Source organism: Suricata suricatta, chromosome 6 (assembly GCF_006229205.1).
Source record: "Suricata suricatta isolate VVHF042 chromosome 6, meerkat_22Aug2017_6uvM2_HiC, whole genome shotgun sequence".
Taxonomy (NCBI): domain Eukaryota; kingdom Metazoa; phylum Chordata; class Mammalia; order Carnivora; family Herpestidae; genus Suricata; species Suricata suricatta.
The window spans coordinates 69,946,674-69,969,365 of record NC_043705.1 but is presented as its reverse complement, the minus strand read 5'-3'; the positions used below and the strand labels follow the sequence as shown (position 1 = coordinate 69,969,365).

The following is a 22,692-nucleotide window of genomic DNA, read 5'->3' as shown; positions in this document are numbered from 1 at the left end:
TGTGCTTTAATCTTTTTAGTATTACAGTGGTTGACATGAATAGATAGCATTTTAATATTTGCATTGAATTAAAACTCTAATTTACTAAAGCATTAATATAATAGTAAATAATTTGAAAGAAATATTTAACTTCCATATATATCTAAGATCATATTATATGTAACATTATAATTTTACATATCATATATGACAAAATTGATACCTATATAAAATCTCATTTCACCAGGAGCATGGGCTGACATTGTAGAAACTCATTTTATCTCAAACAATAATTGAATCGTACACAGCTATTGTACATTGACCAATTTGTATATTTTATGCTGTCACACCTCTGCCCTCCTTTTCTTCTAGATAAGAACTAGCTTCAGGGTTTCTCAAGAAGGAGAGCAGTGAGCTAAATTCACCATCCATTCTTCACACATTGGCTAGGTAACATTACAAGCTCCAGGGACCAGGCCCATCCCCTGCCCTGGAAGAGTGCAAGATGGCAGAGGGTGGGAAGATGACTTTGACTTTGTTGGTGGTACGTGCAGAAACTATCTCAAAGTGCTTACTTACCACACCCTCACACAGACTCCAGTGTGGGCTGTAGCAGGACAAGCCTTCCAAAATATGATGACAAACAGAAATGAAGGCATTTTTCCCTGTCCTTCACCAAACTGCAGTCACTTTGGAAAGCAGCAGTTGGAACTATGTTTGAAATCTAAAGCAGCCACAAATACCATAAATTGCATTCTTAGCAGTGAGTTAAGCTTACTGTCTACATTCAACAAGCATTTATGAATACTCACTGTGTACCAGGCACCACAGTAGATACTGTGTAGACAAAGGTAAATAGAACTTTGAAATGCCAGCTCTTGTTCCTAACTGACATCATCTGTTTGTCAATAAAATCTGCCACTGATGGCTTTGCCTTTTTGTTTCCCACCAAAAACTGAAACTTGTGCAGTTGAGTCACCTATGTTACAGAAATTGCCACTTTAATAGCACTCACTTGGGGCACCTGAGTGCTCAGTTGGTTAAGCTAAGCGTCAGCTCAGCCCATGATCTCACAGTTCATGGGTTCAAGCTCCATGTCAGGCTCTGAGTTGACATCCCAGAGCCTGGAATCTGCTTCAGATTCTGTATTTCCCTTTACCTTTCCCCCACTTAAACTCTGTCTCTGTCTCTCAAAAATGAATAAACATTAAAAAAAAATTTTTAGAAAATAGCACTCACTTATTTAAGCTTGGAAAATAATATTTTGCCATTCTATAACACCTTGTGGTTCTTATAGCTAAGCCACCCCTAAAAATGAACCATGAGCATTACTTAAATATCTTTTGACCTCTTACTATGTTCAAGATGCTATTCTAGGCACAGAAGATGAGCCTGTAAGAGCTTTATTTTTAAAAAGTAGAAATTTAAATAAGCAAGAAAAACAACTTAGCAGAATATGTCCAAGCCCTAGGTCTTATTTCAAACAATGTTTTAAGATTTTCTTTTTAACATGTAAAGTCTTTGGAATTGGAATGCATCTCATTGGCATCTTAGTATTGTGTCAAAGTTTGTCAGCATTTTATATTATGTGGTGGCACATAAAATCATAAATAGTCTTACAATTGCTGGCATTGTAGATTCAATGAATTACTGCAGTGCAGTGGAAGTATTTAGAGTGTCTGTGTGTTCTGTGATAAGATTTATTCAAATAAAGTGTTTTCAAAAGTTTTCTGACTCCACCCTTGACTAGCTTCCTTGGTTAGCTCCTTATGTTAGATAATCTTTAGAATTTACAGGGAAGGGTGTATTTTTATAACCATTCTTGAATTGTGATTTAAACTGGAACAGGGGCACTTGGGTGGCTAAGTCTCTTAGGCATCTGAGTCTTGATATTGGCTCACGTCTTGATCTCATGGTTCTTGAGATGGAACCCTACATATTCATTCATATATTCTCTCTCTCTCTCTCTCTCTCTCTCTCTCTCTCTCTCTCTCTCTCCCTCTCCCTCCCTCTCTCTCCCCCTCGCTCTCCCCACACCTCTCTCTCTCACCCTCCTCCAATTGTGCATGCACTCACTCACTCTGCCTCTCAAAATAAATAAACTTAAACTAAACTAGAAGGAACAAAAGTATGAAATTAAAATATCCTCAAATTTGTTTTTAAGCTAAAAACCTTGACTTAGAAAAGTAACTTGTTTTGAAAACAATTTTAGGAGAGTTTTCCTGACTTGAAGACTTCCAAAGTCCACAGGCATACCTTGAGGCTAATGAATATGCCCTTATCAGGCTAGGAATTCTCAAATCTTTCTAACCAGTCTGTAATTTATACTCTATTTAGCATAAATGCTGTTATCTATTCAATTATTTTGTTTATAGGTTCCAATTATTTTTCAATAATCACAGTTAAAATTAATTAAATATTTATTACAATAAATATTTAGTACTAAGTACTCTATACTAAGCACTTTACATATATTACTCCAATTTAATCCTCACAGGAATGCTGTGAGGCAGATACTTTCATTTTGCTGGTGTGTATACATACCAGGGCTCTGAAGTTAGTTTTTGAAGTTGAGACAATTAGTGAGTAAAGGAACCTACAGTTCATTCTAGCATCTGATTCCAAAGCCTGTTCTCATCACTACAATGATCCTCACCTGCCTATAATAAATGTTTACTAAGCATTTTACTCATTCTCACATTCATGTAAACATTTGTTGAGCACCTCCCCAACTAATAAGAGGAAGAGCAATAGTCAGGAAGATCTCAGAGAAGCAATCTTTGAACTGGGCTTTGAAGGATTACCAGGAGTTGGCTGATCAGAGGAGGCAGAAAATGCTATGCAGTCCTAGAGTTCAGCATGAGTAAAACAGGTTTATCAAAGTTCCCACCTTCTTAAAGAATTTTAATTTTAACTTAGAGAGCAATGCTTATTTATAGTTTACTCAGTCTCTGATGAGGTCTGGAAATCATGAATTAAAAAAAAATTATTCCCCTAAGCTTTCTTATGATTATACTAATTTTTTTAAATACAGAAACACAAATGTAAACCTACTAAGTAAATATGAAATGCTCTACAGCAGAATGTCATTGCTGGTAATTTATGAGTTTGTTTTTTTCTTTATATATATATATATATATATATATATATATATATAATTCCTAATTACTGTATAAACATACATGTTTTGAGATGCCAAATTTAAATATGTAAAGAATCTAGGAGAAAGGCTGCTTATTAAAGGTTTAAGAAACAGGTTGACAATAAAAATAAAGAAGGCAGGTCTTAAGTTATCTATAGCTGGACACCAGCTAAATATCTTGCTAGTCAACTACTTGATAGAGTTGCTTTGTCATCTATCAATGGAGAGGAAAGTTTTCTCCCCGTCTGTGATCTTTCTCCCCATTGGAAAGAAAGTACAAGCAGGGTATGGGAGGAGAGGACAATTTTCTTTCTAAGTTAACACTTGACATTTTGGAGCAGCAGTATTGTGACATGCCCTAGGAATGGGTTGTCTAGAAAGGACAAATTATGGGAATGAAAATTAGCAATCAGCTGAATTTAAAAAGATAAAATCCTTAGGGATTTTTAGGTAATAAACTCAGTGCAGTAGAAAACTGCAATAGAATAACTAAATTGGGCCCACAGTATTATTAGAGGGTTAGTAATTAATGCAGCCATATAGGAAAGGGGCATTCTTTTATAACAGTTAAACAGCTTAGTGTTTAATAATTATTCAATAAATTAATATTGGGGACATCTTATTTTAGACAGAATATAAGGCATAGCCATATTCATGAATATGGTAATGCTCTACTAATTAATACTAAATTCTTTGAATGCTTTTTAGTTTCCTCTTAATTGTTTTGGTAATTCATTCAGGTCAGTTTTCACAGATTAGGAATGAGGGATGTTCTATTTTTCACATTTCCAGAGCTGTGAAACTTTGTTTTAGGGAGGCTTGGTATTTTGTTTTGTCTTTTTTAATGAAGGTAGTGTTTGGTTCCTTCATAGAGAACTTGAAGCATAAGATACTATGTGTCCAGAATTAATTTTGGATAGTCTTGCATTTCACAATTTCTAATTCTGTATAAAAAAAAAAACAACTCAAAAACAGTTAAGTACTGTCATAGTGATAACTTAAAATCTAATTATTTTTAAAGCAGTCTTGTTTTTTGATTGAAAAACAAATGAATGTACATTTTAGAATTGTATATAAAGTACATGCAAGGGCAAAGATGATAAATATCCTGACCATGAAAACCAGCTAGTATTGCTGGATATCTTCACATAAGTTTTTAAAAATTGTAGTCACAGTGTATTTACCACTTTTTTAGATCCTACTTTTTCTTTTTAACATAGGAGCAGTTTCCTCTGTCACAAAATCAGAAAAGTTACTTCTAAATAGCTACTTGCGGGCACCTGGGTGTCTCAGTCGGTTAAGCATCTGACCGGCTCAGAGCATGATCTCTCGTGGTTCAGGAGTGCAAGTCTCAGGAGCCCTGCATCCAGTCAGCACAGAGCCTGGACCCTGCTTTGTATTCTGTGTCTCCCTCTGTCTCTGCCCCTCCCTACTCATGTTCTCTCTCTCAAAAATAAAAATAATAAAAACATTGAAAAAATTGAAAAAAAAAATAGCTACCTAACATTTCATTTTATAGATAAACATCTATTTAGCTATTCTCCTTACTTATATAGCTCCTATATAATAATAATGGTTTGATAACCAATTTGTGTAAATCTTTCTTTTCATTTTTAATGATTTCTTCAGATTAGCTTCCTAGATGTTGAATTACTAGGTCAGAAGGTATGAATGTTTTTAAAATTTTTGATAACTGTTCTAAGCTGCTCCGCCAAACTCCCCTCAACCCCCAAAAGCTGCTACCGTTTACTACCCGAGCTGTTTGAAAGTACCTGTCACAGCTATTTTCCCTTACCAATACTGAATACATGTTTTTCTTAGTTTCAGATAACCATTCGATAATGTTTAAAAAGTGTTTGACATTGTGATTTGCTTGATAATATTTGGCGCAGGTAAAATGCGATATTTTAAGACATAATTGAAATATTGTCATGTTTTACTGTCTCCACTGATATTGCTCGGAGTGGTTTTGAGTTACTCATTTAATGATATTGTTTATTTATTTTTCCCAATATAGTGGGAGAAGTTTTTATTTTGGGAATTCAAGGACTTTCTCTGAAATAACTACTCTATTTCTCTAACTTTTAAAATTTTATGAAATAGACCCTATCAGGAATATATATTCAGGGTACTTGTTTGGAAAGAGATCCATAAAAATTAAAATACTATAGAATTTGTTCATTTTTAGGGCCACCTGTACTTTTGACAGTAAGAATCCTTACAAATTTTAAAATATTGTTTGCATTTATGAAGATTGATGCTTTAAAGTCACAAAGTTGTGGTCCTCATGAGAACTCTTAATTCTGTTTTCTTTGTTGTGCTGTAGCTACTACCTAGGGCTCTGAAGGCAACATATTTTTTTATAGGTAGGCACTTGGGAAAAGTGTTTGCTCCCCTTCTAGAGTAGAACCAGGTATCTGTAATTTTTCAGCCTTCCACGGATACCTTTTGTGGCCTATTCATTCTTATACCCAATTTCTCTGTACTTTGAGTTTGAAATATTTAGAAATATTGCTAGTCCTTTTGGCTGGTTGTTTTCCCAGATAGTTTTCTTGACTTCTATTTAAGCTAACACTAAAGTTTGACCTTGAAGGTTTCTAATCCTTTACTTGTAAATACTAGATTCAAAATAAGTATTGTCAACTTATGATTATCCATAGGACACTTACCATTGGTCCTTTTCCATTTGAATATTGCTTCAAAAATCAAACACATCATTACGTATGTGTTTGAGTCAAACAAGTGAAAATTAGAGTGGGAACTCCCCAATAGTGTCTTTACATCACCAGAGCAAACATTTTGAGGCACATCCTGTGGGCTGGCCATTGTGCCAAGCACCTTTAGGAGGGTTATTTCTTTAGATTTCATTCACAACAGTCCTATTAGGTGAATAATATCATTATCCACATTTTACTGGTGAGGAAACAAGGGATGAATAAGGTTAAGTTATTTACTGAAGGTAGAATCCAGGCCCACGTCAGAAATTGGACAGCGTGCTCCAGATAGATATGGCCAGTTTGCACTGTTCTCTTTTCCTTTGTATATAAAAGAGTCCTCACTTTTCTCTTCCTAAACTATTGAGGAAGACCCAGCTTATAACTGGAAATACAAAGGGATCCAATAATAAAGCATTTTATTTAAGTTTATTTATTTTATTTGAAAGAGAAGAGAGCAGGATAGGGGCAGAGAGAGGAGGAGAGAGAAAAATCCCGAGCAGGGCTTACATGGTGGGGTTTGAACTCATGAACTGGGAGATCATGACCTGAGCTGAAGTAAGATGCTTAACCAGTTAAGCCACCCAGGCACCCCAAAGAAAGTATTTTAAAAAAGAAAGAAGAGAACAAGGCAGCAGAACACCATTTTTTATCTTCAGTATCCTTCAAATACTTGGCACTAACTCTCATCAATATATGGCACATTAAAGTTCATATTTTGTTCATATTCTTTTGTGTCATTTAAGATGTGACTAAAATGTAATTAATAAAATTATAGGCCCTGACTGTTGCGCATCTTTGTTGCTGTTTCTCTTTCCTTAGCTTATTAGGGCCTTGGTTTTGTGCCTTGGGTCCCATAGAGCCTGGGGGTTCTGTGATGTCACCACAATGGCTGCCTCCGAAGCTACAGTCCCTTGTCATCTCTTTCCTCAACCGGAGCAGTGCTGACTCTCTTTGTAATACATAGTAGATTTCTCTATAAGATTTATTTTGAAAAAGCATTTGATAGCTTAAAAAAAAAAAAAGGTGTGATTACTGTTGGTGTTGAGAAACAGATTTAAGAGTTTAATATACTTCCAAATCTCTTTGAAAATATTCCTCAGACTTTGATATTGTTTATGTTTTTGAATTTAATGAGCTTTCATTGTAACTGCTTGGTTTGGAGTAATACCGTGTGCTTTTGCAAAATCTAGGGCCTAGGCCACTTTTTAGCAATTTATGTTAATCTTGAGGATTCACATCTGTCAGGTACCAGTCTCTCCCCTAAATTTACACAACAGTTGCTGATGGCTATGCATGAATTCTATTCTTAACTCTCATTCAGCAGTAGTTCCTCCTGGCGTATGCAAAGCATCTTTTCCTCAAGACTTCAGGAGAGCCAGAAGAGAAGATTGGCACTGAATTTGGAAATTGACATTTATATTTAAGAATGTTTTTTCCCTGTAGAATTCAAGTTTGGGCTTTGTTTCTAAGAAACAAATCTTTTTTTTTTTTTTTAAATAAAATTCTGCTTTCTCCTTGACCGAGAGAATTACTAAACTTAGAATTCTTTAGTGTAGTCTTCCTAAATCCTTTAAAATGCAAAATGGTCTTTAAAACACTCATTTTCAAATGGAATTGAGTGAGGACAGAGTATTCTTGGATTTGAATAAAGATAAAGATACTTTAAAAAAAAAAAAGTATAATATAAATTTAAGTTCCACAAACTCAGGCAGCCACTTGTCTGGGTTTCAGGGCTAAACATAGCTCAAGACAGGTCAGAAATTTTCTCATCCTGACATTTGTGCCACACAGCACACAGCTGTGTGGAACATTTTTTTTTCTTCTTCTTCCTTTCATTTTGTTATTTGTTTTTGCCTGCTCTGGGGAGCCCTGGTGTTCCACAGATTCGTAAGTGATGTATTTCACATCTCTAATTTTTTAGTATCCCTGGCATAAGGCTTCATCTGAATGAATGTAATCTACTCCCAAGTTTCTCCAGAAAAATCCAAAAATATTTATTAGGTATCTGTTTTGTTCCAGATACATATGAAAGTAAGATCATAGTCTTTGTCCCCAACTAACTGTGGTGGGGAAGAAGACATATGACAAGGACTTAAGCATGCAGTGTCGTGAAGGCAGCCCTAAAGCTACACCCAAGGAGCTATGAAGACCCAGAAAAAGAATTTTAAACTCACCTCACTGGGAAAGTAAAGGTCCCCTGACAGAGGGCTCCTGAGCTAAATCTTAAATAAAGGATATGTTAGCACAAGCCTAGGCAAGAAGTGGGGATATCACATACGAGGTGGAGTGTGAGGACTTGGTCTATTGGGAGGAACCTCATATATCTGATTAAGGAGCTCGTACTGGTAGATAAATAGGAATAGAGACTCGTGAAGAAATAAATGATGTTTGGAAATGGCATGGTCAGATTGGCATTTTATGAAGGTAGTTTTAGCAGCCAAATGGTTAAAGAAGGAGATCAAAAACAGACAAAAATAGAGGCTGAAAGACACATCCAAGTAAAAGGTGATATTGAGCCAAAGCAGAGGAAGGAGGTAGATGAGGACATATATTTGAGAGATCATTCAGGAAGTGAAAGCAGTATGATGTGTGATTATCTGAATATTGAGGGGTGTAGGGTGGTGTGACAGAAGAATCAAGGTTGACTACCTAGGATGCCAGTAACCTCAGTAACTAGATAATGGTGGTTTATTAACCAGGAGATAAACAATGTGGGAGGGTACACAGATTTAGGGATTAGATGACAATTCTTTTCTATATACACTTTGATTCTATAGAATATATTTAAATTTTAGAAAGGACTAGTTAATATAAAGAAAATGAAAAGCAGTTTTATGATAAGAGTTATGGAACTCAATGGAACATTTTAATTTTTCTTGCTAAAGACAGACTTGTGGATTAGCCTAGCCATGAAGTTTGAAAAAACTTCCCAGATTCTCTTGGTGGTTCTCTCACTTTTATTCTAAAAGCTTCTTTGGCATTTGCTCAATTTCGTAGTCATTTTTAAATCCAAATTTCTATTCTATTATGCTCCATAGTCTCTATACCTTTTTCTTGATACAGTAACTCTAGTACTGATGCTTGTGTTTTTCCTCTGCAAATAACTGTCATCCCTGGAAATACCCAGGTACCAGCCTGCTGGGCCCAGCCACCTGGTCTCTTCCAACCATGAAGCTGCAAAACGAGTCATAGCAAAACTCACTTTGAAGCTTCATTTTAGCTGGTGAAACCAGTATTGGTTAATTGTATTTTAGTGTAGTTGGCTAGTATGAATTTGGTTATATTAAGGGTATTCGTCATCATATCCAAGAATCTATATACACATGTATATCTGTATGTGTATATACATATACACAGACAACATGCACACTCATACCCTCAATCAATGCCATTTTTCCAAGGGGAAAATACCCTCGTGTCATACTTGATTTCTTTCTTTCATTCCCCGCACTCAATAGCTCTAGGAATCCTGCTTCATCTACTGCAAATGTATCCTGAATTCTTCCACTCCTTACCATCCCCTGATCCAAACCACCATCATCTTGTAACCAGTTAAGATTAGTTTTGAAATGTTGCTATCAGTGATGTTTTTCCCACGATGGCCATAAATTTAAAAGAATACATTAGAGATGAGAATGCAATTCTCAGAAATGATTTTTCTAATAAAACTATATCCTGCTGAAGTAACAGAAACAAGGAAGCTCAATATTGCCCTACTCTACCCTTTCATCTAGAACTTTCTAAGAAATTCTAATACTGGATCTGAAGGCACTACATGAAGAATAATAGGATAGGGAATGCTTTTCTACTTTACTTTTTTCCGTTAATAACAACATCTTGATAAAGAAGAAGAATGCAGGAAATAAATGGATTTATTTTTTCCTGAATTATTCATATTAATTGCTACCTGGCATAAATTTTTTGGATAACTACCAATATTTCTCTCTGTGCTAGATAAATTTAGCATTTTGCACAACTATCCTCAGTACAGTATCTATCATGTGGAAACTTCAGATGCCTCTAGTATGCATGAGATCCTCTTTAACTCCTGCAATTCCTTGTCAGTAGGAATATTCTTACTGATTTCCCTAATATTTAACTTTTTCTATTGATGGTAAAAGATACCCTCCTCTCCCTGCTCCCCTACATCCACCCCAGCATGGGTTTGCACATCTGGGCTGATCTGACAGGTTTTTTTCCCCTCCCTCAACCCATAATGTTAGGCCTCAAGTAATAACTGCTGCTCTAGTTTGAAAAATAGGACTTGTGGCTTTCAGGTTGAGGTTTCTATTTTCTGTTCTGATTCTAGATTATTCATTCTGCCTCCAAACTCTAGAACAGTACATGCAAATACAGTTCTCTAGCTAAAATGAAATTTCTAGATTTTTAGGAAATCATAGATTAATTAAAAGGGTTTGAGAACAATGGAGAATTCTAATGTTTAAATGTTTTAGCACTTTTTCAATCCAAGCTAAAACTTATTAGGTTATATATAGTAAGGTAACAGATGTACTAGTAATATAGTAAGAGACCAGCCATTCCCCTGAGATACTAGAGAAATGGAGGAGGTTGATTCTACAAATGGAAAAGTATTAGTCAGTATGAAAGGACCTACAACAAAGGAAGTCATTTTATTTAACCTGACATTTTCCAAATTTATATCAAGATAGAACCCCTTTTTCTTATAAGGAAAATTTTCAGCCTGCTTTGGAAATATTGGTGAAAAGAAACAGATACTTCAGTTCTAGTCCTGGCTCACAGATTAATCAGCATTTTCATTCATTGATCAAACATGTATGGAGTGACTACTTTGTGGCATACACTGTTTAAGATGATGGTGATATATTCAGGGGAAAAAACAGACAGAAGCCTTTGTCCTTCCAAGGATTATATTATGGTTGGGGAGAAAGATAATAAACACAATCTGTAAATAGTACAGTCACCAAGTGTTTTAGGAAGACATGGAGCAAGGGTCAGGGAGTCAGGAGTACAAAGGTTGCAATTTTAAACAGCCATAATCTTGAGTAATCACTGAGTGTCTCTGTTTTCCTAATCTATAAAATGAAGAAATTCAACTAACTGATCTCAAAGCCCTGCCAGAACTATGGGTTTGCTTTAAGGACCAAGAGCTCTAATATCCAACTGTGTTACTGCTGGCTCATGAGCATCTTACTGAGCTTTTATAATCCCCTTAGCAGAAAAGGTTGGATATTAAAATTTAAAGTCTGTAAATTTAAATCATTTTTAATACCCACAAAAGAACAAAGCATTTTAAATGAATGTGAAACAAAAACAAAAACCCTGATGGTCCCATTTTTAATCTGGCATGTACCTCAATCCAGTATTAAGTAGAAAGAGTTTGACTTAAGGATAAGAAACCTCTGCCGTAAAGGTATCAGTAGATTTTAAGCAGATGTTAGCATGTCTGTATGAGAAATTTGGAGCAATGTGCAGATTGTGCTACTATTGTATGTCTTGATGTAAATAGGAGGTCTGTGACTTGATGTTGAAATGACCTTCTAGACAGTATTCCATTGCTATCTGCCTGAGCTTGTATCTCAGAATAATTAGAAGTTTTGACTTATACACCTTGGTATACAGTGTTTATGTAAATTATAAATGTCTGAAAGTTTCCAGAAACTTTCTTGTAGCTCTTTATCAGAGACAGACTGGAGTTTAGAAGGAGGGCTGTGGATTGTGGTCCCAAGCCTTTGATTTTTCAGCCCTCATTTTTGGGATGAAAACTAGAACCTACTTTTCCAATTGCCCAGAACATGGTGGTATATTTTTATATTCTTCATCCTGAATAGGAAACTGTAATCATAGTTTTTGATACTTTTTAAGTAATATTTCATTCTTAAGGGATTTAGCTAAAAATTCCAAGTAGACCATGTGTCCCTAAATATAATGGCATTCCCGCTGACCTGCAGGAAAAGCCTAAAATACTGTAATTAAAATTGAAGAGTTCCTATCACATGAAAGGATGTTCTTCCAAGATTGTTCCTAAATCAGACCTCAGCATTTCTTTTCCTATGGTGGTAGCCCAGTCTCCAGAAGCTAACCCCAGGGCTCCCAGTAACAGTCATTTCATATTCATCTGCCCTTCTTCATGGCCCATAAATTCAAAGGTCAGTTTATAAGAAAATGCTTTCTAAATACTGACTCCTGGAAGAAAATACTCCTATTTCACTGTATAGACAAGCTGTGGAGTAGGCTTCGCTGTATCAGAGAGAGGAGTGACGAGTATCCCTAAGTTCTCCTGAAAGTCTAGTTTCTGAAATGGCTCTAGATTTGATAAGGTTTTGAATCCCACCTTAGCTGTGGCCTTTCAGAACAGCACCATAGGCTCTGGTCCACTCTGAGGGCCTCATAGTGTAGTTCTGGAGTTCCCATTTCATCCACCCCCTGCCTGCCCTAACCGTAGTACACAACTTGTTCTTTTCATTAAGTCTCTTGCTTTACTGCCCATGTGGGCCAAACCCTTATGCAGACTTACCAGCTATAAATCCAAGTGCTCCTTTGTACATCCATTTCATTCTCAAGAGTATAGTTATTGATACAAATAAAATTTGTTTTCTAATTTGTACCACCTTCAGGAAATTAGGTATACTAAATCTTTAGATAGTGTAATTTAGGCTTTTTAGATTTTAAAGATGTAAACGTTGCCTGGCAACATCTCACTCTCAGATCTCTTACAGGAAAAGCCTGAGATTAAGTCAGGCTATCCCATCTGCATTGCTGCTGCTCTGAATACAACTGAGGAAAGGTGACATAGGAACTCAGAACTCTCCTTAACTTCTAACCACACCCCAACTCCATACCTGGAAAAAATGCCATGATATACATCAAGATTCTCCTTTGGGTCCCAAAATAAATGTGATTTGCCCTGAGACCTGCTCCTGCCCTCATCTGCACAGTGCTCGCTTAGACACACACCCACAGAGTGGAATAGTGGTTAGGAGAGGTTGTTGAGAATCTCTGTCATTCTCCATCATGCTCCCTTTCTTGCAAAGAACTGATGACAAAACTTGCTTTTCACTGGTAGTTAGCAGCCTGAGAACCTTATCTACATGTATGATACATGTATGAATAAGGAGGAATGGTAAGGACTGCAAACACTCTTCAGATAAGTATTACTTTGTTTTGTTTTTCTGTTGAAAACTGTAACCAGTCTAAGTGTTATTGATTCCTAGTAAAGATTTTGGAACTTATTAGGGGAACAGAATTCTCAGAGACCATCAATACAAAGGTTCATTTTCTTTATCCTGAAGCGATCCTTTCGCATTTTGAGAGTTCTTAGTGAATTATCTCTTTGTAAGAATTTTTTTTTTAATGATATCTAAAGTAGGCGTTCCAGCAGCACCTGGGTCACTTAGTCAGTTGAGTGTCCAAGTTTGGCTCAGATCATGATCTCACGATTCCTAAGTTCAAGCCCCACATCGAGCTCTCTGCTATCGGTGCAGAGCCCACTTCAGCTTTTCTGTCCCCCTTTCTCTCTCTGCCCTCCCCCCACTTGCGTTCTCTCAAAAATAAACATTGACTAAAATAATAAAGTAGGCATTCCAAAAGAAGTACTTTTTTTATAACTCCCATTAGGACTTTTACTTATCTAGGGTGCCTGGGTAGCTCGGTCAGCTGGGCTCTGACTCTTGATTTCAGCTTAGGTCATTTCATTCATTCCTTCAACAAACATTTATTGCATATGTAACTAATATGCACTAGACACTACAAATTATCTCCCTTTTTACCTTTCTTTACTTTTTTTTTGTAGGGGGCTGGAATTGTTAGGTAAAGGTTCTTTTCTGCAGGTCACAAGTTAGCAGTCTTTTAGAGTGAGCAAGTCAGAATTGCCTGCAGTGTCAGTGTCCTCCAGGGCCAAGCAGAAGTTAGTTTTATCTTACTAGCACATTCCTGAATATCTCTCGTCTATCTATCTCTCTGGCAACCAGTTAGTTCTGAGTCTTAATCTACTCTAATGGAAAGGGCAGATTTGGGGAGAAAGAATAAGAATTGAAAAACATTCTCTCCACCCAACTTGTCTACTGAGTCTACAGAGTCTACGACTCTGAACAGGAAGTCACATTTTATTTATTCTTGCCAAGGAACGCTTTTTATAATCATCACTTAACACGATGGTAGCCCCTGCAAAACCAAGGTAAAAAAGGTCTTAGGAGCTGGAAAGGGTGGAACATTTGAAAGACAGAAGTTTGCAGTTCATTTGTTCACAGATGTTTATTGAGGTCCTACCCTGTACCTGGATGATGTGCCTAATACGGGGCTCACTGATCGAGAGCAATCCCATTCATTTACTTAATGGGGCTTCCCATCTAATAGAGAAATTAGACCTTGAGCAAGAGCATGAAAAACATTTGCCTTTTCCACAGCATTGTGTGTGGGGCTTAGCTTCCGAGTGCCCTACAGCATCTCTCCAGGCTGCTGACCCTCGGTAAACATGAGGATGAGTAAGAGAATCTTAGGACAGGGAGAAACACCATCTGCATTTTGGTGTGAATGTAATTATGGCTTTTGCCTTATGCTGCTAGTTGTTCTTCAAAAATATTACTAAAAAGAAACGAATTAAGATGAAATGCGCATATAAGAGGGCAAAGAGTGGAATACAGATTCTGTCTCAGAGACCATTTAAATATCTAGAAGCTATTCAGCAGGAGGGGCAGGCCAGCCAAAGACAGAACCTTGTAGCACAAAAGAGGAAGAGCTTTTTAGCAAATTCACTAATAACTCTTTCTTGTGAATCTAATCGTTTTCTGGTTTGAAATGAAGAGGGTTCCTCTTAACCTATTGAGCAAAAGTGATTACTAACACTTACAGGTAGAAAAATTGGAATAAGAGTCTGGTAAGTTATAGGCATACTTGCTAGATTGCATCAATGATTTGGTGATTTAAATGCTATAAATTTAAATATTCAAGAGGGTTTGCATATAAAATGAATGTCACTTGAAAAACAGTTAAGCCAGTCATCAGATCATAGTATGTCAAATTTTTAATTTGAGGTGTTTCTCTTTTGCTCTCACTTTAGCTTGTCAAAATCCCTAAAAACGATCCCCCCAATGAAGTGCATACTTTCAACTTCTATTTGTCAAATGTGGGTAAGGACAACCCTCAGGGCAGCTTTGACTGCATCCAGCAAACATTTTCCAGGTAAGTATGTTTCAAGGTATGCTGAAGGGAGAATACTTTTTCTTTGAAAGTTTTTTTTTAATTAAACAATAAAATCTATAATAACCATTTTTTTAAAGATTGTATTCACTGTATTTAAATAAGAGTGCCTTATAGTATACTCAAGGGTAAGTGAGGGAAAAAAAAAAATATATATATATATATATATATCCCTTTCTTTCTTCCCTGTGCAAGCCTTGTTTTAAGATAGATTTTCAAAGTTTTTTATGTTCCAACGTAATGGAAACTAGAGATTTACCCCAGTATAGCAGTCACTTCTAATTTTAAAAGGGGGGAGGCAGGGAGGAAGACAAGAATATACACCCAGGGTATCATGGAACCCTTATCTACTTAGGTCTTCTGTAAACAATAAGCTACTTGTTTGACTCTTCTTTGCTGTGGTTGTTTCTGATTAAAGAATGGGCCCCTTGAGTAGGGGGAGTTTGTTCTGCCTGTGGATAAAGACAAGGCCATAGAGGGGCGCCTGGGTGGCTCAGTCAGTTAAGCCTCCGGCTTTGGCTCAGGTCAGATCTCACGTTCGTGGGTTCAAGCCCCACGTCAGGCTCTGTGCTGACAGCTAGCTCAGAGCCTGGAGCCTGCTTCCGGTTCTGTGTCTCCTTCTCTCCTCCCCCTCTCATGCTCTGTCTCTCTCAGTATCAAAAATAAATTTAAAAAAAATTCTTTTTAAAAAAGACAAGGCCATAGAACCTGCAACATCCCGAGAACATTGAAATTGGCACAAAGTGCCCCAGGACATCATCCATGCCTCTCTCTCATCTGTGCAGTACTTGAAACTATGTAAGCACTTGCTGTGCGTGGGAGAGAGGAAAGGAAAGCTGTGTTCCAGAGGAGCATGGGAGGCAGAGATCCAAAATAAGACACTTCACTGTAAGAGGCCTAAGTTTCTCTTCCCATTTAGGGTAACTAAATCTTATTATGCCATTTTCCCTGAGTATATGTTAATTATACTATTTGAAAGTTGCCCACTCCAAACATATTCTGTGGCTTAAGTTGTATACGTTACAGATTATATAGATCTTTCTCTCCTGTCCACTGTGATAGCTGTTGGCCATATGTAACTATTTACAATTCAATTGATAAAAATGAAATTTTACAATTTAGTTCTTTGCTCACATTTACCACGTATTATAGCTCAATAGCCACATGGCTCATGGCTCTCATAGGGGACAGGACAGATACAGAACATTGTCATAATTGCAGAGTACTATAGGACAGCATTGCAAAAGATGACAGAACCATCAAGTTTAAGGGCCCTGGGTGACTGTATAGTTCAGCCCATTCATTCCACAGATGATGGATCTACAATTACATAACTGGGTAGTTGATGACAAGACTGAATGAGAACTGGGTTTTCCCAGTCCAGTGCCCTTTACACACCACAAGGCACCCTGATTTCTAATTGTGGTGCTATCGCCTATAATGCTTGTCTTTAGAGAATTATTTTATTATAGTGAGAACACTTTGACCTCAAATTCAGCTATGTCCCTTTAGGAATTTTACTGAGCAACAATCCCCTCTTCAAAACCAGTGATAGTATCATAGGTAATACGGTTTCTCTCTCAGATCATAAATACCCTGTGTGTTTATTTTACCTTGCTTGTTTGGAGAATTGAGTTAAAGTCACTTACAAAATGCTATATGATGCAGCAAGAGAAATGATACAGTTATTGTGAGAAAATTGGGGCAAATACATTAGTATGATCCAAATGTGTTTTTTAAAGTATGATCCAATTATAAAAGTATGATTTAAAGTGCTTTATAAAAGGGTCTTATATCTGTATAAATTGAAATTTGCCACTATGAAAACAAAAGCACTGAAACTTTTAGTTCTCAACCTGGCAAGTAAACTTTTTTTATGACCTCACTCCACCTCTCTGATGAATTGAATTTTTATTTGAATCTTGTCTCTGTTGTAGTTGTGCAGCCTCCTCTAGAGCAGAGGCTTCTTTATACCCTTTTTCTAGTCTTACTATGCTGTCTGAGCTCAAACTGAATGCTCCAAGTAGATATTCACAAAATAGATACTAACTAGTCTCCTTTGTTTTTACATATCCTTGAACCTTACTTTAATCATATCTAAAATGGAGGAAATACCAAAGTCAAAATTACTACCTTTCAAAAATTCCTTAAATCTCTCCATTCACAGGCCTCTTGAACAGTAATGCACATTCTATTATAGGAAGCAATGAGCTAGGCTAGAGAAATACTCTAGGAATGTCTACATGCATATGTCAAAATGTTAAAACTTTTAAGGTAACTCAGTTGAAATAGATGAGTGGACAGTTCAACAAGAGAGTACCCCTTCTTGCCTGCAGGGTTTAGCTCTGCTTTGTTTTCATGTCATGATCTGTTTCTTAACTTGGTATAAGCTGTAATTCCATTGTGGTTGGCAATAGGTTCAGCTTATTCTCACTATGTAAGTTACTTAATAAATAATTCAGCGGGAGATGTTGAAATCCAAACTTCCTGCCACCAGACCTTCATACTGCAGTTTTTTTCTTCTCATTTATTCTCCTCCTTCCCACTTTCCCTGGAAGTTAAACCTTCCTCCTTCCTTCCCTTCCTTCACTGGTCTTTCAGCATTGAGATATGTGCAAGTCTATCTCATAAAAAAGAAAATAAGAGCAAAAACAACCACCCTTTTACTCACTCTGTACCTGAATTGAGGTTTCATTCCACACCATCCAACAGAAACTTGCACCCCTAACAGGGCCTTGATCACTGAATAAGAATCCATCGGATGCTTATTGGTTCCTTATTTTTCTAGACTTGTTGCTGGCATTTTATACCATAGACCACTCTGGTTCTTGAAATGTTTTATTCTGGTGCGCCTAGGTGGCTCAGTCGGTTGAGCATCCAGCTTCGGCTCAGGTCATGATCTCACAGGTTGTGGGTTTGAGCCCCACGTCAGACTCTGTGCTGAGAGCTCAGAGCCTGGAGCCTGTCTTCAGATTCTGTGTCTTCATCTCTCTCTGACCCTCTCCTTCTCACGATTTCTCTCTCTCTCTCTCTCTCTCTCTCCCTCCCTCCCTCCCTCTCTCAAAAATAAATAAAACATTTTTAAAAATTAGAAACATTCTATTCTAATGACTTCCATGGCACACTGTTCTTCAAATTTCCCTCTGCCTTTTGACCTATACTTTTTCAGCCTCCTGTGGTCATCTTTTCATCTTCCTCTTGCTTACTTTAAATGTTGGTGTTCTTCCCAGTAGGCTCCCTCCTGAAACCTCGCCTTATTTCTTCAAAGTCATCATGTCCAACACTGAAGTAGCTCTACCCCAGTGCCTCAATAAATGGCAGCTCCACACACATAGTAGCCTGTCTCTACCTGTGGCTAATCACTTATCAAATCCTGTCAATTCTGCCTCTCCACACTATTCCTGGACTCTGTTTATTGTTTTGCATTCACACACTGCCCTACACTGGTTCAAGTTCTCACTTCTTGCCAGTAATCCTTTAGGAGCCTCCTAACTGGTCTCCTGCATTCACTTTTGTGCCCCCTACCTCCCAATATGTTCTTTATCCAGATTGATCTTTTTACAGTACAAATGAGATATTACTTTCTCCCCTGTTTTCAGCCTCTGTTTTTCTTGGGATAAGGTCCAAAATCCATGCCATGACCTCCAAAGCCCTATATGATGTACTTCTCATGCCCTATTCAGATTCATCTCTAGTTGTCCTTTCCAATTGGCCAAACTGAAAACTTCCTCCATGATTCCCCCAGGGCCTCCACAGGCTGGTTATTCTCCCAGAAAACTCTGCTCCTCCCCGTCCAGTCTTCCTCCTAGATCAGCTATGGCATCACTTCCTCTAGAAAGCCTCTGCCTTGGCCACAATCCTGATGAAGTAGCTTCCTGGGCTTCCCTGCCCCCCGGCATCTGTCACACTGTATCATAATTTCCAGTGTGCTCATCCTTGTCACCCATTAGACAGAGAGCTCCTTGAAGGAGGGACCACGTCTCTCTTAGTCCTTGTCTCTGTCTGTCCCTCACATATTACCTGGCATGTAGTCCCTGCCTAATAAATATTTATAAAATGATGGGTTTTTTTAAATACCATTTGTACAGTTATTAGCAATTTACAAAGATTTTATTAATCTTATTTCTTAACATCATAACAAAGCTACTTCCAAATAAGTTTGGAAATAGAGTATCAAATCTATAATGACATCTTCATTACTTCTATATTCCAATCTGTTTCAAGGCCATAGTAATTTCTTTTTAAAATACCAGTATAACTTTTATCATGATCCCCTAATATTACCATAATACTTTGAAACAGAGCTATCTTGTAGGCCAGTGTTAATATTCATGATTTTTTAAGTAGAAGTTTTTCAGTATATGTGCTGCCGAAGCGAGCACAAGTAGAAGTTTTTCAAAAAATATTTTCAAAAGCCTCGTGCAGAATTTTCTTCAATATTTGCCATATAAATAGGTCATCTTCTAAAGAGATTTAACAAAAGGGTAAATACAAAGTTTACAAACGTTTAAGATCTTTGGGCTAAACAAGAAATCCTAATGTTTGGCAGTATTTTGGTCTTAAAATTAATTATCTTATTGAAAATAAAAAGCATTACAGTAGGTCTGTGTCATCTAGTTAGTTCTAAAGCATGCATATTATGGTTTCTATAGAGGTAAACTAAACATTTTTCTTATTAGTGGTAGATAACTTTTTAAAAAATGAAAGTAGAACTACAGTGCTCATTGAGACACTGGTCTTCAATATAAATAGAATATTTTTTCAGAATTTTACAGATTTGGTCTCTGGGAATTCATTTTACTTCTATTCAGATTATGAAAAAAAGTGATATGAAATGAAGGAGAGAAGTTTAAATATTTTAAATTTCGACATTTTAAATTATTAATATTACTTATTTCCAGATTGCAAAGCTATTATTTGGGCTGCTGGCTTTAGGTTAAATAGTTCTCACTTGCCTTTAGTGTGCAAAATGAGGGACATCTCTAACAAAGCCACTGTCTTACTTGACAGCTCTGGAGCCTCCCAGCTCAATTGCCTGGGATTTATACAAGATAAAATTACAGTGTGTGCAACGAATGACTCGTATCAGATGACACGAGAAAGAATGACCCAGGCAGAGGAGGAATCCCGCAACCGAAGCACAAAAGTTATCAAACCCGGTGGACCATATGTAGGTTTGTATAGATATCATTCTCCTTCTCACTGAATGATTGGAATAATTCAAGACCACTGTAGGTAAATATTGGTAATGTTAATTTAATTTTAACGTAGAATTTGTTTCTAGAACATTTTGAATAACATGGTCAAAAATCATCTGTTCTCTTTACACTGAGAGTAAATTAAACAGGTAGAAAATCTTGAACCCTTTGTTGGTTATTTGTTATTATTTGACAGTACTGAGATTTGGCCATGTTACTTTGTGAGGTTGTAATAGTGGCACGGTTGTGTTTTCTTTGACACTGAGTGATGCAATTTCCGTGATGGACAGTATAGGTCTTGTTTTGCATTGTAGAGTTATTTTTACAGTAGAATTCATTAGAATTTCAGAGAATCAGTTCACAAGGAATCTTTATTGTAAAATATAAAATGGGCTTATGGTAAAGAATTAGGGTGATGCCTTTTTGGTACCTCAAAGAATCTTGCCCACCCCCATCATCTTTATCATGAGCTCACACAAATATCCATCAGATTGTAGGGAAGTAGGACTAGACCAGCAAGATGAATCTCTCCTTTATGATCAGTGACCCTAACAATTTTAAAGAGTTGATTGACAGTGACTATTAACAGTAATAGGGAGAATTATCAAGAGTGAAGAAGAGCTCTTTGAGGCTTTGATCATTTTAATTAACATAAGTCATCATACATAAATGATGAAAGAATATTAATTTGGAAATGTAAGTGTACACAAAAAGAGTGTCTTGAATAACTAAATTCTTTAATCAACATCTTTCCATGGTTAGGCTTAATTTTACTTCTGTATTTGCCCATTGCAGACCCAGCTACAGTACATTCAGCTTTGAGAAGCTCCACTGGTGTCTTTAATAAGTATTTCTTTGGAACACAGCCAGCGCTCCTGGGACTTGGTGCTTAGCTTAGATACATTTAGTTTGGTTTAACAACAATTCATGGCTTCCCCAGGTATCTGTACCCATGGGGCCCGTTCCCACCCCAGTACGTTACCAGCAGTGAGATTTTTTACCTTCCCTTTCCTGCTGAGTGAGGTAACAACTTCCAACTTCCTTTCATTCTGTTTATTCTCACAAGTAACTTAATTAACTTTCCCATAGTAGGCTAAATCTCAAATTGTTTTAAAAACACACAAAATCTGGCACACTTAAATACGAACTATGAAGTATTTTTCTACTCTGTCCAATACCACCATTTATAAACAGTGAGACAAATTGATGTGTTTGACAAAGGAATAGAAGACTAAAGCCATCAAAATGATTTTTTTCTCTCTCTCCATGGAACTAACTGAAAAGCTTTACCTTAATTTATTCCAAAGTTTGCAAATCAGCAGTGATCCCTATACATTTCCATTGAATGATCCTTGGGTGTCCCCTCTGTGTGTTTATTTGTTTTGATAGGGTCGGGTATCTGCACACCATGTTACACAGCAGACTTTTCAACACGTGAAGTCACAGAAACCATACCCACCAAGGAATTTTAGAACTTGCAGGGTTTTTTATAGGCAGTACTTATATACATTTATTCTTATGTACTTCTATACATTTTTTTAGGAGTGACTACAGAAGATTTGAGGTTATCTAAGTCTAAATTTGAACCAGATTACATCCAGGCCATTCTCTCCACACACACACGTCTGCCCCACAGAGCCCGGCAGTGATACCTGCGAGCCTGTGTGCTCCGCTCTGCTGTGTCCGCAGCGCCCCGGTCGGCCCGCCGCACAATCCAGTGTTCTTCTCTGGTCTTACGTCTCGTCATTAATTTCCTCAGCCTTTTATTCTCTGGGTCAAATAACCCCAGCTCCTTTTAACTTTTCTTAAGATGGCCTGTATCCCAACTCTTTAATTATTTTTATGACTTTCCTCTGGATGCCTCCATTTCCTCGCCTCAAATTCAAAGCTTCAGTTTTTGATTTTTTACTCTTCTTTGTTACAGTATATTATTACCTTTTTCTTTTGATCTTATCCTTTGCTAGTCCTTTGCCATATTTCTTTCCTTTTAGGCAGCTCAGTTTGTGTCTTCCTATTTTTTCCAGCACCTCAAAACTGACTAATTTCTTTCGAATGCTAGTCATTCACCCTTGAATTCTAATAGTACCCAGTACTTCTGGAGTGCTTGCTACGCAGAGACACTAGTTAGCACTGTACGTGTAGTTCCTCATCTAGATCGCAGAATATCCCATAAGGGAACTTATGATTGCCTCTCCATTTTACATGTCACATAGCTGTTATCAACAAATACCAAATGGCATGGGTTTGGCCTCTTCACAAGTTGTGTTATTTTCTTAAGACAATAGGAGATACCTCTTTAGTTCAGAATTGAATAAATCATAGGAAATGATACCAGAAGCTCACCTCTGCCACCTTAGAAGTACCTGCAGAACAAGGCCCTGTCAACAGCGTCAGCCTGGGTGGAGGACAAATGGGAATAATGCTAGTCTCGCTGAGGGGCTGTGGTGGCACAATGCCAGGCCATGCAGCTCAGTTGGGC

At 37.1% G+C, this 22,692-nt stretch overlaps 1 protein-coding gene across 1 annotated transcript in view; it reads left to right on the top strand.

Moving 5' to 3' along the window:
- ELL2 (elongation factor for RNA polymerase II 2) overlaps positions 1-22,692 on the top strand; it is a 64,637-nt gene that overhangs the window by 21,995 nt on the left and 19,950 nt on the right. Inside the window, exons 3-4 of the mRNA XM_029942629.1 lie at positions 14,876-14,997; positions 20,026-20,189. Of these exons, the coding sequence (XP_029798489.1) occupies positions 14,876-14,997; positions 20,026-20,189 (286 nt within the window). The remainder of the gene's footprint in view (positions 1-14,875; positions 14,998-20,025; positions 20,190-22,692) is intronic.